We start from the raw sequence: 18,368 nt of genomic DNA, 5'->3' as shown, positions 1-18,368 counted from the left end.
ACAAGCCTGAGCCTTTTCATTCACTTTACTGTATAAGAAAACTATAGCTACTCTCGATTTAGGGAAAGTTCCAAATGGTGGCCAATTCTACTGGGAAATCATGTAATGTTTAGGAGAAAAGGAGCATATCCTTTTGCTAATCCTTAAATATCAGAGGAAAACAATATCTTGAAACTTACAAAAACAACAGGCTTTACATTGTCTGTAGACAAATCACGGCAACTCAATATTTGATAAATATTTACTAATGCAAGTGTAAAAGTCATTGTTCTCAATTAACAGTGTTCTCTAATTATCAGCTGTACATAACTCTGATCTTTAAACCATTTTGGAATGTGAAGTGTCAACCATTCCTGGGATGTTTTTGGTAAAGCAAGAATATACCCAAGTCTTTAAGACCACGTTTCAGACTTGTCCTTCCTTAGGACTTATCCATACTTTTCCTGATATTCCCATGAAATTTAGAATAACAAGCTTCATATTTCTTTCTCTCCCTTAAGAACTCTAATTAAAATAAATAAATTTGAATTAAAAAATTATTCTAATGTCTTATATATCTCATGTTGAATCAGGCTTGTCGTTCATTTAGGGTGAAAATTAACCTATCCAATAAACTACTGCTTGCCAGAGGAATGGGGGATGATTGGCACTGGCATATATACACTGCTGATCATTGTTCATTATTGCTCATCTCAGTCGCATTCAACTCTTTGTGGTCTTTTGGACTGTAGCCTGCTAGGCTCTTCTGTCCATGAGATTCTTCTGGCAAGAAATACAGGAGTGGGTTGCCATTTCCTCCTCCAGACAATCTTCCTGACCCAGGGATTGAATCTGTGTCTCCTGTGTCTCCTGCACTGCAGGCAGATTCTTTATCTACTGGGCCATTGGGGAAGCCATACACTATTGTTGAGTAATTATTATAAATTACTAACAAATCTAATTATTTTCACATAGTATCTCTAGAGTTGTTTTTCATTTCTCATACTTTTATTGCCAATTCTTGCCAAGGATATTAGACACATTTTTTCCCCATTCAAATTCCCATCCTTCTCTCATACACTTTCCTTCCTTCAGGCTAGTCCTTCCACTCTATAACCATGAACTGATCTCATAATTCTTCTTTGAAATGTTTTTAATTCCATGTTTTTGGACAACATTTCTTTAAAAATTAAAGACAAGAGGCAGAGCAAGAGCACACAAAAGAGACTTGTGTTTTATGATTTCACCAGAAAACACTCTTTCTAGAATTTCAGGAAATATTAAATCATGTAAAGCACTATTTTTAATTTACTCTACAATGGCCATAAGCATAATCTGTTCATCTCATTAGACTATTACATATACTCTCCTCTGCATATTGTGGCCTACCTAGTAGTTACGTGAAAACAATACAACTAAGAACATAATGCAGTTATATTTTCTGAGAACTCAAAAACTTTTCTCATTACTCAGCTTAAATCTTCTGTGCCATATAATTTATCAATATGAATATATACATTTAGGAAAACTGTGAAATACCCTGTTTTTTGGAAATATTTAATTAACATATATGCTGTAACAATTCTTAAAGAAAGGTTGAAGAATGAATATTACCAGATGCCATATATGACTACAATTTTTGTGGCCAGTTGTATATTTAAATAAATGATTGATGTTACGTTGATCTTTTCAATAATCAATAGCTAAGAGTTTTTGTAACTTTCTCATATTTGTGGCTATTTTGAGGTAATATTACAGATACAATTCATTCAATTATCTGCTTAAATGACAAACCTAATTAGTAGGGATAAAGAAGCTCACACTGGCAAAGTTAATTGAGGTTAAAAAAAATTGTGAGTTCACTGTATTTTAAGCACTAGAAAATTGCATTGCTTTGGAAAATGTGTTGATTAAAATTTACAAAATGTTCATACAAGATTATGCTATTCTGACACTGTAATTTTATTTTTTAATTTTTAATTATTAATTGAAATAATAATGAGGGATACTCAAACTCATCCTATGTTTTTAAAACATTTACCTAGAAAGAGTATAATTGTAATTCACTGAGCCAAATTCTTCCTGATATTCATGTGCTATTATCAACTGAGAGACACAAATCCAAAATTTAATGAAAAACAAATAAAATATCTTATTAAAAAAATACTGTGGAGATTTCAACTTTGTAAGAAATTTGTGGAATTACTATTTCCTCCCCTCATGCTGAAACACTTATGATTTCCTAGCTTAATTGGAAATATTTGAAGATACTGAAGTTTAGACTTGATTGATGATTGTGAGTTCCTGATACCGTAAACTGTAGTCTGGGAGTTAAAAGAAGTGTAAATGAATTACAAAAGAGGAGTTTATGCTGATATTATCAGATAATGGAGCTCTCCACATAACTCTGTACAAACTCCTTAGGGTTTAGTATAAATGTTTGCAATCTGCATGTAAACATTAATTATCAATATCAGAGGTAAACACAAATTTTCTGTAAAAGGGCACTATATCAATAATTTAGAATTTGCAGACCATAGTGTCCCTGTTGAAACTATTCAACTCTCCATCTTTGTAATATGAATGCTGCTATAAGCATTGTGTGAATGGAAGGGCTTATGTCCAATAAAACTTTTTGTTTTTTCTTTGTAATGCTATGGTACATTATCTTTTTTTTTTTTTTTACAATATTTTATTAGTTTTGCCATACATTGACATGGATCTCCCATGGGTGTACATGTGTTCCCCATCCTGAACCCCTCTCCCACCTCCCTCCCCATACCATCCCTCTGGGTCATCCCAGTGCACCAGCCCTGAGCACCCTGTATCTTGCATTGAACCTGGACTGGCAATTCATTTCACATATGATAGTATTCATGTTTCAATGCCATTCTCCCAAATCATCCCATCCTCTCCCTCTCCCACAGAGTCCAAAAGACTGTTCTATACATCTGTGTCTCTTTTGCTGTCTTGCATACAGGGTTATTGTTACCATCTTTCTAAATTCCATATATATGTGTTAGTATACTGTATTGGTATTTTCCTTTCTGGCTTACTTCACTCGGGATAATAGGCTCCAGTTTCATGCACCACATTAGAACTGATTCAAATGTATTCTTTTTAATTACTGAGTAATATTCCATTGTGTACATGTACCACAGCTGTCTTTAACAAAAATAAGAACTAGGCCGAATCCACCCCAATGACATTTTTTAATATTACAATATCTCCCCACTTCCAAGATTTTTCAGTTTTATCTTATTTTACAAACTACTCATTAACATGAAATACCATGTATATAGTTTACTAGTCAATTATGTTCAGGTTTATTGTCTATATTCTCTTACATCCCTCACCCCATGAAAGCAGGGATCTTTATCTACTTTGTAGATGAACTGATGCACTCCCAGCAGTGGTGTGCTGGAGCTTGCCTGGACCACATCCTGGGAGCCAATGGTTGCAAGTCCGTTCTCACCTCTGAGCTCAGTAAGGGTACACTGATAGCTTGAAATCTGCCATGGTGAGAGACTCCACCTTTATTTGTGTGTCCAACTAGTGATTCTTTAATATTTTCTTTCTCAAATTCTTTACCAATAATACATGTTGCAATCAGTTGTTAAGGTTCCGTTGATTAACAGGGATTGACTCTGCACATAAATTATTTAAATATGTTTATTTATTTTAAAATATTTATTGAGTATCCACTGCATGGCTGACAGATGTTCTAAATGAGAAGGATTAATGACTTCTGGTAAATGTTTAACAACTGCCTCTCTGGAGTTGTACAAATACAAATCTATTTGTAGAGATTCTCTGTTTCTATTATGTAAACTCGAAATTCAAGGGATATAAGCACACTAACTCTCTTAAGGGTAAGTCCAGAATTTCTGGGAGAAAAAAGTAGATTCCTTAAACATAATCATACAAGAGTCAAATCTATATTAAATTTTCACACACTCAATATCACATGCTGTTTCTGAAGTTGCCTCACGCATCTCAGTCATTTTGCCATTTTACATTTTTTTATCCATATTTACAAAACTGATTCACCTGTATCTTTTAATGATGCCTCATTGGCCCTCTATTGACTTAGATTCCCTTGGGCTCACAGGAGACAGATAAAATAAATCCAGTTCCATGTGTATGACATATATAGAGAAGAACATTCCTATTTTCTGTTTTTCAAAGCTGAGTTTGTAGAAAATGTTAGGCTCTGAAGCCTAAGAAAAATGTTACTTAAATTGTATAGATAACCATAGAATTACAAAATATTCATTTAAAATCTTTGCATTAATACAAAGAAAATGTCTTAGTAAGTAGTGTTTCATATTATATGAAAAGGAGCAAGTGTAAGAAGTACTTTATGAGTCTGCCCAGGTGTAATTAAGTTTTTACACAGAGCTTGGGTAACAGACAAAGAGCAACTATGCATTGCATTATAATGAAAATATTCCTCAAATTTTGCAGCATCAAGAATGAAGGATATTGTGGGTCAAATATTACCAGTCTAACCATAATGAGAACTATAAGCCTTGAGAGCCATGACAAAGGTAAGTCACCATATCTGATTTGAGAGTACAAAAGAAACCAAATAAGTTGCCAACTCAATTCACCAACTCTGAATTTATATAAGTATGGAAGTAATCAGACTTTAAAATTTGATACTAAATCATCAAGAAAAACCAGGAAGTAAGTATCTTTGTTATTTTCCAGTATAATAATATGATTCCTTCTCATTAAAATGTTTTAAAATAGTATTTGTTTATGGGTTTGTGAATTCAAAACCTTTTTGATATTAAAATGTGATTATTTAATAACAAGGAGACTATTCATAGAGTCCTAAAGAACCAGCACAGCATTAAGTTTTGGGTTTTTCATTAACTTTTCTTAAGTTAAATGGTTTTCTGTTACATAATTAAAATGGCATTCCCTATGTAAAGGAATATCTGCTTCCCAGTAAAAGTTTTGACCATCTACTTGGTCACTTTCTAAAGCAATATTGTAAAACAAAAGAAAATTGATATGCTCATTGCATGAACAAAACTGTTTCTAGGCAATATTTACTTTAGTAGCAGAAGTTACACTCTCTTGTCCTTCTGGCCTTTTATCAGAAAAAGAAAACAATGATGTGGGAAAGGGTTGCATCAAGCAAACCCATAAGGAAGCAGAGAACACCAAAAAAAATATTCCCATGGATAAACACATATTCTAAAGTGAGATATTTACTATGTACACGAGTCATTTAAACTTGTGAAAGTTTCCTAAACAAAGTGGGCCTCAATTTTTCAAAATATAAATGTGGAAGAGGACTACATAACCTCTGTAAGCTTATAAGCTCTGTATTTAGATTATCTACAAAGCATACTGTGTTTTATAATACTGAGGAAAGGAGAAGGATAAATTAAACATTATCATATTATTATCAAAGAAGCTAAATATTTTAAAGAATAATTTGAAGTCTTAATAAAGAAAACAGTAGAAAAAATGTCCCAGTTTAAATGTTAACAGGTAACTTTTATTTCATCCATGGCCTGTGAGAGTGTATTTTTGAACATGAGAGCTCAATATTTAACTTCAGATAATATTCATTGAATGAAAGGTTGAATGAAAGGTTGAATGGAAACTGGAGAAAGTTACTGTAAGGAAACAGAGGTTTTAAATTTCAAACACTATGTTCATGATGGAAGCTTTAAAACTTTTGTATTCTATCCAAATATCTTTTAACATTTTTTATGTCCTATAGGGAGAGCATACATTTTTTTGTTTTAATGAGGGAGAAAAGAATCAGAAATGAAAAACCACACAAGACCCACAGAATTCATTCTTCTGGGGCTATCAGATGACCCAGAGTTTCAGATTGTGACTTTTCTCTTTTTAATCATCACATACATATTAAGTGTCACTGGAAATTTGACCATCATCATTCTCACCTTAGTGGACTCCCATCTACAGACACCTATGTATTTTTTCCTCAGGAACTTCTCTATATTAGAAATTTCCTTTACAACTGTCTGTATTCCTAGATTTCTGGGCACAATTATCACCAGGGACAAAGCAATTTCATACAACAATTGTACAGCTCAGTTGTTTTTCTTCATTTTCTTGGGTATCACTGAGTTTTATCTTCTAACTGCCATGTCCTATGATCGCTATGTAGCTATCTGCAAACCCCTGCATTACACAACCATCATGAACAACAGAGTCTGTGTACTGCTTGTCTTTTGTGCTTGGCTGGCAGGGTTCTTAAACATCTTCCCACCTGTTATTCTTTTTCTCCAGTTAGATTACTGTGGTTCTAATATCATTGATCACTTTGCTTGTGACTATTTCCCCCTCTTGCAACTATCCTGCTCAGACACGTGGCTCCTTGAAGTGATTGGTTTTTACTCTGCAATAGTGATTCTGCTTTTTACTTTGGCATTAATAATTCTATCCTACATGTTCATCATCAAGACAATTCTGAGACTGCCTTCTGCCAGTCAGAGAAAAAAGGCATTTTCTACATGCTCCTCTCATATCATTGTCATTTCCATCTCTTATGGAAGCTGTATATTCATGTATGCCAACCCATCAGCAAAAGAAAAAGCATCCTTGACGAAAGGAGTAGCAATTCTGAATACTTCTGTTGCTCCTATGATGAATCCGTTTATATATACACTGAGGAACCAGCAAGTGAAGCAAGCCTTTAAGGACACCATCCAAAAGTTTATCTTTTTCTCAAGTAAATGCAAGTATCTACAGCATTGAAAAATAAAGTTCTGATCAATGATTTCTTCATTCATATTCTCTCAAAACTATTTTACTATAGTTATATGATTCTTTTTTATTTGTTCCTATTCTAAACTTCCCCACATGTTGAACCAAATAAATTGGATAAAGCTGAATATTGCTTCAGAATTTTCTGTAAATTGTTTTTATTCGCATGTATTTGATGAAGTATAAAATGTTACAATGTAAGCCATTTTGTTTAAGAAAAAAAATATCAGGAATAATGTGGATTTCTGAAATTCTCACTCTTACAAGGTACCAAAAATGAATACTATTAGAAAAATTTGATTATATTGGCATTTTCATGAAATCAAATAACCACATACACTAGCAGGTTGGAAATAAAATATAAATATTTACTTAAATATTATTGAAAGATTATAAACTTAATCATATTCAAATTCTTATTACTACTACTAATTTTGATAATAATGAAGAGAAGGACAAGAAAGAAGAGAGTAGAGATAATTATGTTTAGCAATTACTACATTCCAAACTTATTCTAGAGAATTATTTTCTAGAAGAAAGCAATTTCTTCTTATTGCTTCACTGAATCCTGCCAACAATACTCTGAGGTGCCTGTAACTGTTATTCTCTTGCAGAAATATTACCTTATCTTTTCCTCTGGAAATATCTTATAAGATTATCATCATTCATATGCATATAAAAATGTTAGAATTAAATTTTAAAATCTTACCTCTGTCAAGAATTTTCTCATTTTAGTCATAAATAGTTCAGTCACTCAGTTGTGTCCGACTCTGCAACACCATGGACTGCAGCACACCAGGCCTCCCTATCCATCACCAACTCCTGGAGATTACTCAAACTCATATCCTATGAGTCGGTGATGCATCCAACCATCTCATCCTCTGTCATCCCCTTCTCCTCCCACCTTTCTTCTTTCCCAGCATCAGGGTTTGTTCACATGAGTCAGTTCTTCACATCAGGTGGCCAAAGTATTGGAGCTTCAGCTTCAACATCAGTCTTTCCAATGAAGATTCAGGAATGATTTTCTTTAGGATGGACTGTTTGGATCTCTTTGCTGTCCAAGGAACTCTCAAGAGTCTTCTCCAACACAAAAGTTCAAAAACCAATACAATATTGTAAATACAAAAAATAATTAAAAAAATATTAAAAAAAAAAAGCATCAATTCTTCAGCACTCAGCTTTCTTTATAGTCCAACTCTCACATCCATACATGACTACTGGAAAAACCATAGCTTTGACTAGATGGACCTATTAGTCATACTACCTTATTTTAAATAAGAAATAATATATGGGTCAATGTTTAGGAAAATTTTAAGACAGGAAGTCGGTGGACGATCCATAGCCCACTGGGAATATTTGGCCCACCACCTATTTTTGTTAAAAGTTTTATTGAACCATCCGGAGCCCTTTCATTTACATGATGTTCATAACTGCATCCAAAATAAAGACAGGAAGAACTGAGTAATTGCATCAGGGACACTGCCTGCAAATGCTAAATTATTAATATACTACCCTTTTACAGAAAAAGTGTGTGTTGACCCCTGGTATTGATAATCAAATGATTATAATGATATCAAACATTTAAACTAACCACTGAAGAGTTTGTATAGAATGACATAGATAGCTGTATTATGTGATAATATCAGCGTGCTGCTGCTGCTGCTAAGTCGCTTCAGTCGTGTCTGACTCTGTGCGACCCCAGAGATGGCAGCCCACGAGGCTCCCCGGTCCCTGGGATTCTCCAGGCAAGAACACTGGAGTGGGTTGCCATTTCCTTCTCCAATGCATGAAAGTGAAAAGTGAAAGTGAAGTCGCTCAGTCGTGTCCGACTCTTTGCGACACATGGACCACAGCCTACCGGGCTCCTCCTTCCATGGGATTTTCCAGGCAAGAGTACTGGAGTGGGGTGCCAGTGCCTTCTCCAAAGCACAGACTCCTTCATATCTTTTGTAAAATTTTTACAGTTCTTTTAATTCCCGGAACTAATCTATCTACTGTTTATGTTATATTTTTATTGAGTGAATAAAAACTCACAATCCTCAATCAAGTCTAAACTTCAGTATTTTCACATGCTTTCAATCAAGCTTAGAAACTATAAATGTTTCAGCATGAGGGAAGGAGAAAGTAATGGCATGACTTCCCTACAACGTGGAAATCTCGGTATTTTTTTTTATAAGTTATTTTTCTTGTGTTTCATAAAATGATGGATCTAAGACTCTCAATTGAGTATAGTATGTGAATATCAGGAAAACCTTGCCTCTGAGTTATGGTTACAGTCTTTCTATAATAATGGTTTAAAAATGTAGGATGAGTTTGAGTACCTTTCATCATTATATAAATTTTTGACTTCAGGGAAAACAGAAAAGAAAAAAGTGTTCAGGGTCAGAATTGCATGATCTTGCATGATTATTCATATAAAATCTAATCAGTACATTTTCCAATATGATAATGCTTAAAATAAGCATTTTTAACAAAAACCCTCAAGTTTATATATGGTAAAACTTTGCTCTTGTTACCTTATTTATTCCTATTGATTAGGCATATCACTTAAAGAGGGAATTAAATGAATTGTGTGTACAAACTATTATCTCAGAATAGTCACTAATATGAGAAAGTTATAACACCCCTTAGCTACTGATTATCAAAAGATCAGCTTAACATCAAGCTTTTATTTAAATATACAACTGACCACAGTAAATCAGTCATCTTTGGTATCCAGTAATATTTATTTTGTCAGCTACAAATTGGCACTTGCCATGAGTGCTTGCCATCTGCTTCTACAAGGGTTAAATCATGTGCTGTGCAGCTGCTGATGTTCAACACCGCCTGAAGGAGTTCAGTGTGGAGAGCAGGACTGAGGTACTTTGTGCTCTGGGAAAACTGGCAGGACAGGCCTTCAGATAGTTAAACAGCCTCAGGAGCTGATTTTATGAGCCCAATTCTTGTGTCTCCTCATATCAAGAAAAACACTAAAATTCTTCATGGTGACGATTGTTTCTCATAACTAGCAGACTTTTCATGAGACAAGCAGAAACTTTCTACAAAAAAAATATGCTTCAATACACGTACTCCCCTTTTACCAAATCTCATATATACTGTCCTTCCCCTATACCTCTTTAGATCTGTTTCTCACAGATATCTGAGGTCTGTCTCCCAGATTGCAATCCTCATATTGCCCCAAATAAAATTTAACTTGCAACTCTCACATTGTGTATTTTTTTATAATAATTTCTTTAGGCATTTTAAAAGAATTGTTATGATACATATGTTAATTTTGGAGTTCCCCAAGAAGTGGAGGCTATTTCATAGTTTTCCCTAAAAGCTTTCATAGTTTCCTTCATTATAATAGTCTTTGAGTTGATAAATTATACAGCACAGAAAATGTTAAACTCACTAACGAGAAAAATTATTTGATTTCTCAAGAAAGTGTAATTACATCATTCTTTTAAGTTGTACTGTTTTTCATGTAGTTACTAAATTGGCCACAATATGAAAAGGAGAGTATATGCAATATTCTAATGAGACTATCAGATTATGTTTATTGTTCTTGTGTGGTAATAAAAAATAAGGTTAAACATGATACAATATTTACTCAATTACTGAAGAGTAATTCTAGTGAAATCACAAAATGCTATTTACTCTTGCATTTTGAAATTTCACCAGAAGAAAAGTGCATGAGAGAAGGTTTGCAATCTGAATGGGAAAAAATGTGTACGTATATATATGTACATATATGAAGAGTTCAAATTCAAATGGCAAAAATAAAATACACATATGCAAATATTCTTAGTAAACTTCTGACAATAAAAATCTAAATGAAGAAAATGAATCTAGGGAGGCTGCGTGGATATTAATAAATTTTGAAAAACCTGGTTTTTAATTTAATTGCTCTTCATTCATATGCCTCTAATTCATGAAACAGGACTTTTTTATTTTCTTTTCCTTGAGAAAAAACATAGTCTTCCTTGCCATGTCCATGAAGGCTCTCTTGACTTGCTGATTCCTAAGAGTGTAGATAAAGGGGTTCAGCATGGGTGCTACTGAGGTATTTAGCACAGCCACTCCCTTGCTCAAAGAGACCCTGTCTTTTGCAGATGGATTCACACACATGAAAATGCAGCTGCCATAGAGATGGAGATGACAATCATGTGGGACGAACACGTAGAAAAGGTCTTTGCCCTCTGAGTGGTAGAAGGGATCCTCAAAATTGTTCTGATGACATATGTGTAGGACAGAATTATTAATGCTAAAGTGAACAATAGAATAAACACAGCACAGGAAAACCCCAGTATCTGTAGGAATTTGGTGTCTGAACAAGAAAGGTATAATAAAGGCAAATAATCACAAATAAAATGGTTGATAACATTGGACTTACAGTAATCAAGCTGTATGAAGAACATGAGTAATGGGAATATAATTAAGTCAGCCAAGAGGCCAAGACAAGCAGCGTTCAGACTCTGTGATTCATGACTGTCATGTAATGCAGCGGTTTGCAGATAGCAATGTAGTGGTCATAGGACATGGCAACCAGAAGGTAAAACTCAGTGACTCCCAAGAAAAGGTAAAAAAAATACCAGAGTCATACAATCATTAAACGAGATGGTTTTATCCTCAGTAATAATTGTGGCCAAGAACTTGGGAATAGTGACAGTTGTGAATGAAACTTCCAATATGGAGAAACTCCTGAGGAAGAAATACGTGGGGGTCTGTAGGTGGATATCCAGCATGGTCAGGGTGATAATGGTTAAGTTCCCAGTGATGCTGAGCATGTAGGTGATGAGCAGAAAGACAAAGATCACAACTTGCAGTTGTGGGTCGTCCAACAGTTCCAGGAGGATAAATTCTGTTATTTCTGCGTCGTCCAACAGTCCCAGAAGGATAAATTCTGTTATTTCTGTGTAGTTTCTCATTTTTCTCCTTCTTTTAAGTAACCTTCAGGAGAAAACACAAAGGGAAGGCACAGAAAAGGGGATTATCCATGTATAACACTGGGGATTTGTCTCTAAAAGTAAACTTACTATGCCATGCTAACATAATTCAGGAGATTTTTAAAAACAAGTTAATAAAAATAAGTAACTTACTTTCAAGTAAGTTTTTACCATATGCCAGTATGTGTGTTTCACATAGAATATTTCTTTATAAAATCCCTGTTTTACAGGTTGGAATCAGAGTAGAAATAATTTTAAAAATCATATCCAAATCACATACCTGAATGATTGTGAAAGGAATTGAAAAAGGAGGGTTTATAACCTAAATCTTTCTGCTGCTGCTGCTGCTAAATCACATCAGTTGTGTGTGACTCTGTGCAACCCCATAGATGGCAGCCCACCAGGCTCCTCCGTCCCTGGGATTCTCCAGGCAAGGATACTGGAGTGGGTTGCCATTTCCTTCTCCAGTGCATGAAAGTGAAAAGTGAAAGTGAAGTTGCTCAGTCGTGTCCAACTCCTAGCGACCCCATGGACTGGGGATATTCCCCATCCAGGTGTTGAACCCAAGTCTCTTGCGAATGAATCTTGCATTGGCAAACAGATTACTTACCTACTGTGCCACCTGGGAAGCATCTACATTAATATTCCCTTAATAGAATCTCTATTTTGTCAGTGTATTAGTATAAACATGAAATAGCAATGAAAACCTTTATTTTGTCATTCCAATTAACAGTAATAATAATTCATTTATGTTAAAAAGAAGCTGAGTTCCCTCAATAAATTCAGGCAACCCAGGATTTGATACAAATTTACAAATATAAAAGTCATTGTTCTCAGTTAACAAAGATCATCTGTAATTAACAACTGTGTATAAGAGTCATACATGACTGAGCAACTGAACTGAACTGAACTGATGACTCTGATCTGTAAACCATTCTGGAACGTGAGGTGTTAACCATTCCTGGGATGGTTTTGGTAAAGTAATGAAGAATTTATAAGACATCACTTCAAAGTTTTTTTTCCTTACACCTCATCATGCTTTTTTTCCCTTAGTCCCATGGATCTTAGGATAACAAGTTACATATTCCTTTCTGTCCCTTTCTTTTTAATGAATTCTACTGTCTTGGATGGAGAAGGCAATGGCACCCTACTCCAGTACTCTTGCCTGGAAAATCCCATGGGTGGAGGAGCCTGGTGGGCTGCAGTCCATGGGGTCGCTAGGAGTCAGACACGACTGAGCGAGTTCACTTTCACTTTTCACTTTCATGCATTGGAGAAGGAAATGGCAACCCATTCCAGTGTTCTTGCCTGGAGAATCCCAGGGATGGGGGAGCCTGGTGGGCTGCCGTCTCTGGGGTTGCACAGAGTCAGACATGACTGAAGTGACTTAGCAGCAGCAGCAGTGTCTTGGATAAGGGCTTCCCAGGTGGCACTGGTGGTAAAGCTCATGCCTGCCAATTCAGGAGACATAAGAGATGTGGGTTCCATCTCTAGGTTTGGAAGATCCCCTGGAGGAGGGCATGGCAATCCACTCCAGTATTCAGCCTGGAGAATCCCCATGTACAAAGGAGCCTGGCAGGCTACAGTCCATAGGGTCTCAAAGAGTCAGAAATGACTGAAGTGACTTAGCAGCAGTGTCCTGGATCTCATTTTTGAAACAGGCATGTGGCTCATTGAAAGTGAAAATTAACCTGTATGATAAACAAGTGCTGGCCATTGTATTAAATAAGATAACCGGAAGTGATTTTCAGGACACACATGCTATTCCATAGTAAAGTGTAAGCATGGCTTCTTTAAGAAAAGATCACTAACATTCCCCAAATTCACCAATTTAAAAAAGCAACAATATTTAAATGTCTATTAAAGATTGCGTTCCTTATTGTATATAAATTGTGAGACACAAGTGGGAAGCTCTCGAAATTCCACAATATAATTGGAAACAAATTAGGTTTTCACATTCACTATGTGTACTGAATTTTCTCTTCATAACTTTAAGACTCCTAAGGAAATCATAAGTAATTCTATGAACACATATATCCTCAAGGCAGTTTGCACCCTTTGCATATGAGATAGTATTCCACTTCCTTATCTTTTCCTTTCACTTGAGGATCTTTTTCTTGGTGTTAGGTTTATAAGCTAGAATAACTTGTCACAGAAGAAAACAGAATACTTAATAAATTTGATATCTTGGGTAATAGCTTGGTTTTCTAACAACCTGACTCAATGGAAGTGAGTCTGAGTGAACTCCGGGAGTTGCTGGTGGACAGGGAGGCCTGGCGTGCTGCGATTCATGGGGTCGCAAAGAGTCGGACAGGACTGAGCCACTGAACCTAACTGAATCTTTTTCTAAAATGATTCATTCCACTCCTGATTGTGTTTGCTGACATCTAATACCATGGGAAAATATCATCATGACTGTATGGGGGAAAAAAAAAAAAACTCATTAGAATCAATTTAGATTATTTTCAGATTATTAATTTATGACTGCCTTTGACTAGTCCTACAATTAGTTCAGAATCTTGTTTCTTCCAGTCCTCTAGTTTTTTTTTTTTAAGTCCTTGTTTCTTTCTTAATGGAAAATGGAAATCAAATCAAAGTACCAATAAGTACGAATAGGAATAATGAAGGAAAAACTATAAAGACCTAAGTCACTCTCAAAATCTGTATATTTTGCTAAAAATGTTGCTTCTCCCCTAATTGTCTAAATTTTGACTATTATCTATGTCTTAAGACAATTTTTAAATTAAAAAGGAAATGAAATCTTATAAAAATATGGCATCAGGACTTAACTTGCTAGTTAAAAATGTGTGAGACTATTAGGGATTTGCATTCCAAGAGAAATTATTAAAAATGCTACTCTCTGAGTTATAGGTTTCTTTTCCACTATGAACATGACTATAATATTTCATGGAATTATTATGAAGGCTAATTTAATTAATAGAAAAGTGAAATTATATAAAAACTTTAAAGCATGTATTCCCAGAGTAAATACTATTTTATTATTATTCCTAAAAATAAAATCAATTATTACCTTTGAGGAAGATGATCCCAATATAAAAAATAATAACTATTTTTGAGGAAACTGGTTTGAGAGACAATGCTAAGACTTATGTAGTTATTTAACAGACTCATTACAATAGTTTTGTATAATGTTTGAATAACCTAACAATGAGAGGTTAATATTAAACAAAATCATATAGCTAGTAAATGGTCAAATTGGTATTCTAAATTCTTTCTGCTTGAACTGAAGCTTGTGTTATTTATCAAACATATATTCAATGAGGAGGACCAAACTCAAAGGGTAATTTTCTAACAATGAATAAATCATTAGTAAGACAAACAGAAAGTATTAATGTGCTCATTCTTCATAACCCTTGATATTTACAGAAAGGAAAGCCGACTCCAAATTATTCATCTCAATGTAATGAAAAGTTAAGCTAAGAATTTATAAATCAATGCTAAGAAAAAGTTGTCATTGGCTTTTACTTCACAGTCTTACCTCTTTTTGTACAAATGCATCACTTCAGGTGACTGAAGCTATTTTATTTTATTTATTTATTTTTTTCCCTAATTTTATTTTATTTTTAAACTTTACATAATTGTATTAGTTTTGCCAAATATCAAAATGAATCCGCCACAGGTATAAAAACTTGATCACTATTTCAACTTTAGGATAAGATATCGAGCTTTTCTAAGAATACTCTATATCAACACATTTGGAATTACCTTATTTCTATAGATAAACTTCCTTGATACATGTTACATGGAAGCCAGGGGAGCAAACACAGTGAAGGGAAGCAAGATATGGAGTTACTGTGGACCTTTCTGGATGTGACTTCTATATGAATTTTAACCTGCATGAGGCAAATGTTGCTTTATCCACCATATGGCCAAGGCTCATGGGAAATACTCCAGTGAATCAAATGTGACAACAGTGCCAAGAGGAAATACACTAAGGATTATAAACATATTATCAACATTTATATCACTACTGAAACAGAAAACTTGGCAGATAATATCCAAGCAGATATAAAAGCATGAGAACTAAGGCAGAAGCATATGGAATGTTTTGCTTACTATCTATGTGAAGATATCTAAATGTACAGGATTTTGGAAGGGATTTCCTGAATATCCTAAATCACCATTTCCCTGAAGAATAGACCTTTTCCCCTTTGCTGACTAAACTACTGTGATGAATTAATCTTATGAGTAAACATTACATTTTCCTTTCTTATGTGATAAAATGTCTCTATTAAGTTGCTCTCTGTGCTATTAAATATAAAAAATTAACAATAATAGAGCACAATAAAAACGATAATGAGAAAAAAATATCATACTCAGTGAATTCCAATGAAATTTATGAGAAATTTTGGATTAAATACACTTTAAACTGTTCAAACTCTTCCAAAACACTTTTCAGGTTATTTTTCCATAATAATAGTACTAACTGTTGAGAAGGACCTACCAGAGGTCCTGTTTTCATCTGATTGATTGTCAGTGTTCCAGTAATTACTGAAAGCATAAAATCTAGTAATTTTATAGGAATTTACAACTCAGATTCCTTTTAATCTAATTTTAGAAAGGACAGAAAATTAAATAAACCTCATCTATTGACTCAAACACTGTTATTCATTCAACAAGCATATATGAAAATTCTTTTAGCTTTAGATACTATAGGAGCACTAGGGACACTACAGGATCAAAATAGATATGACCCAAACTTTAATCAGCTTACCAAGGAATCTCCAAACACAAATATAGAAGATACTGTCGTGGTCCATGCACAGGTTGGAAAGGAATTTCCAGACATATAGAATGAGAGGGAAATAAAGTTTATTAGAGTGGGAGATGCTGATAAGAAGAGATACTACAATCGATCTTAGTTAAAAGGCTGAGACACAATAGACTTAGGGATATGGGGAGAGGGGAGGAGAGGGTGAGATATATGGAAAGAGTAACATGGAAACTTACATTACCATATGTAAAATAGATAGTCAAGGGGAATTTGCGGTATAGCTCAGGAAATTCAAACAGGGGCTCTACATCAAAAGGGGTGGGGTTGGGAGGGAGTTGGGAGGGAGGTTCAAAAGGGAGGGGATATATGTATAGCTATGGCTGATTCATGTTGAGCTTTGACATGAAACAGAAAACAGCTGTTTTCTGTCAAAAATTTCTGTCAAGAAAAATTCTGTAAAGCAATTACCTTCAATGAAAGAATAAATAAATTTTAAAAAAAAAGAAGAAAAAAAAAAAAAAGAATGGGAGATGCTGTTAGAACAGTGAGACAGCTCAAGGAAGAAACGATGTTGAACATTCCTTAGTCCACATTTATATCCAGGGTACAAGTACAAGGAATGTGATAGGTGTCTTGCGGGTCATTTGCTGACTGGATGAGGCATGTACACTGGGTGGGGATCAGATCAGATCAGTCACTCAGTCATGTCTGACTCTTTGCGACACCATGAATCCCAGCATGTCAGGCCTCCCTGTCCATCTCCAAATCGCGGAGTTCACTGAGACTCAAGTCCATCGAGTCAGTGATGCCATCCAGCCATCTCATCCTCTGTTGTCCCCTTCTCCTCTTGGCCCCAATCCCTCCCAGCATCAGAGTCTTTTCCAAAGAGTCAATTCTTCGTACGAGGTGGCCAAAGTACTGGAGTTTCATCATTCCTTCCAAAGAAATACCAAGGCTGATCTCCTTCAGAATGGACTGGTTGGATCTCCTTGCAGTCCAAGGGACTCTCAAGAGTCTTCTCCAACACCACAGTTCAAAAGGATCAATTATTCGGCGCTCAGCCTTCTTCACAGTCCAACTCTCACATCCATACATAACCACAGGAAAAACCATAGCCTTGACTAGACGGACGTTTATTGGCAAAGTAATGTCCCTGCTTTTCAATATGCTGTCTAGGTTGGTCATTACTTTCCTTCCAAGGAGTAAGCATCTTTTAATTTCATGGCTGCAGTCACCATCTGCAGTGATTTTGGAGCCCAGAAAAATAAAGTTGTACACTGTTTCCACTGTTTGCCCATCTATTTCCCATGAAGTGGTGGGACCGCATGCCATGATCTTCGTTTACGGAATGTTGAGCTTTAAGCCAACTTTTTCACTCTCCCTTTTCACTTTCATCAAGAAGCGTTTTAGCTCCTATTCACTTTCTGCCATAAGGGTGGTGTCATCTGCATATCTGAGGTTATTGATATTTCTCCCAGCAATCTTGATTCCAGCTTGTGTTTCTACCAGTCCAGTGTTTCTCATGATGTACTCTGCATATAAGTTAAATAAGCAGGGTGACAATATACAGCCTTGACATACTCCTTTTCCTATTTGGAACCAGTCTGTTGTTCCATGTTCAGTTCTAACTGTTGCTTCCTGATCAGCATACAAATTTCTCTAGAGGCAGGTCAGGTGGTCTGGTATGCCCATCTCTTTCAGAATTTTCCAGTTTATTGTGATCCACACAGTCAAAGGCTTTGGCATAGTCAAAAAGCAGAAATAGATGTTTTTCTGGAACTCTCTTGCTTTTTCCATGATCCAGAGGATGTTGGCAATTTGATTTCTGGTTCCTCTTCCTTTTCTAAAACCAGCTTGAACAACAGGAAGTTCACAGTTCACATATTGCTGAAGCCTGGCTTAGAGAATTTTGAGCATTACTTTACTAGCATGTGAGATGAGTGTAATTGTGCGGTAGTTTGAGCATTCTT

At 35.2% G+C, this 18,368-nt stretch overlaps 1 protein-coding gene and 1 pseudogene across 1 annotated transcript; one reads left to right on the top strand and one right to left on the bottom strand.

Annotated features, from left to right (window-relative positions):
- The first annotated feature begins 5,769 nt into the window (after positions 1-5,769).
- Positions 5,770-6,726, top strand: LOC113893488 (olfactory receptor 6C3-like). Its single transcript, XM_027543453.1, has one exon. The coding sequence runs from the start codon at positions 5,770-5,772 to the stop codon at positions 6,724-6,726; it is 957 nt and encodes a 318-aa protein (XP_027399254.1).
- A 3,915-nt stretch (positions 6,727-10,641) lies between these two features.
- Positions 10,642-11,645, bottom strand: LOC113893487 (annotated as a pseudogene).
- Positions 11,646-18,368: the final 6,723 nt, after the last annotated feature.

The sequence above is a fragment of the Bos indicus x Bos taurus genome, chromosome 5 (assembly GCF_003369695.1).
Source record: "Bos indicus x Bos taurus breed Angus x Brahman F1 hybrid chromosome 5, Bos_hybrid_MaternalHap_v2.0, whole genome shotgun sequence".
In the NCBI taxonomy this organism is placed as follows: domain Eukaryota; kingdom Metazoa; phylum Chordata; class Mammalia; order Artiodactyla; family Bovidae; genus Bos; species Bos indicus x Bos taurus.
The sequence above is the reverse complement of the archived record's forward strand: the minus strand, read 5'-3'. Positions and strand labels throughout refer to the sequence as shown.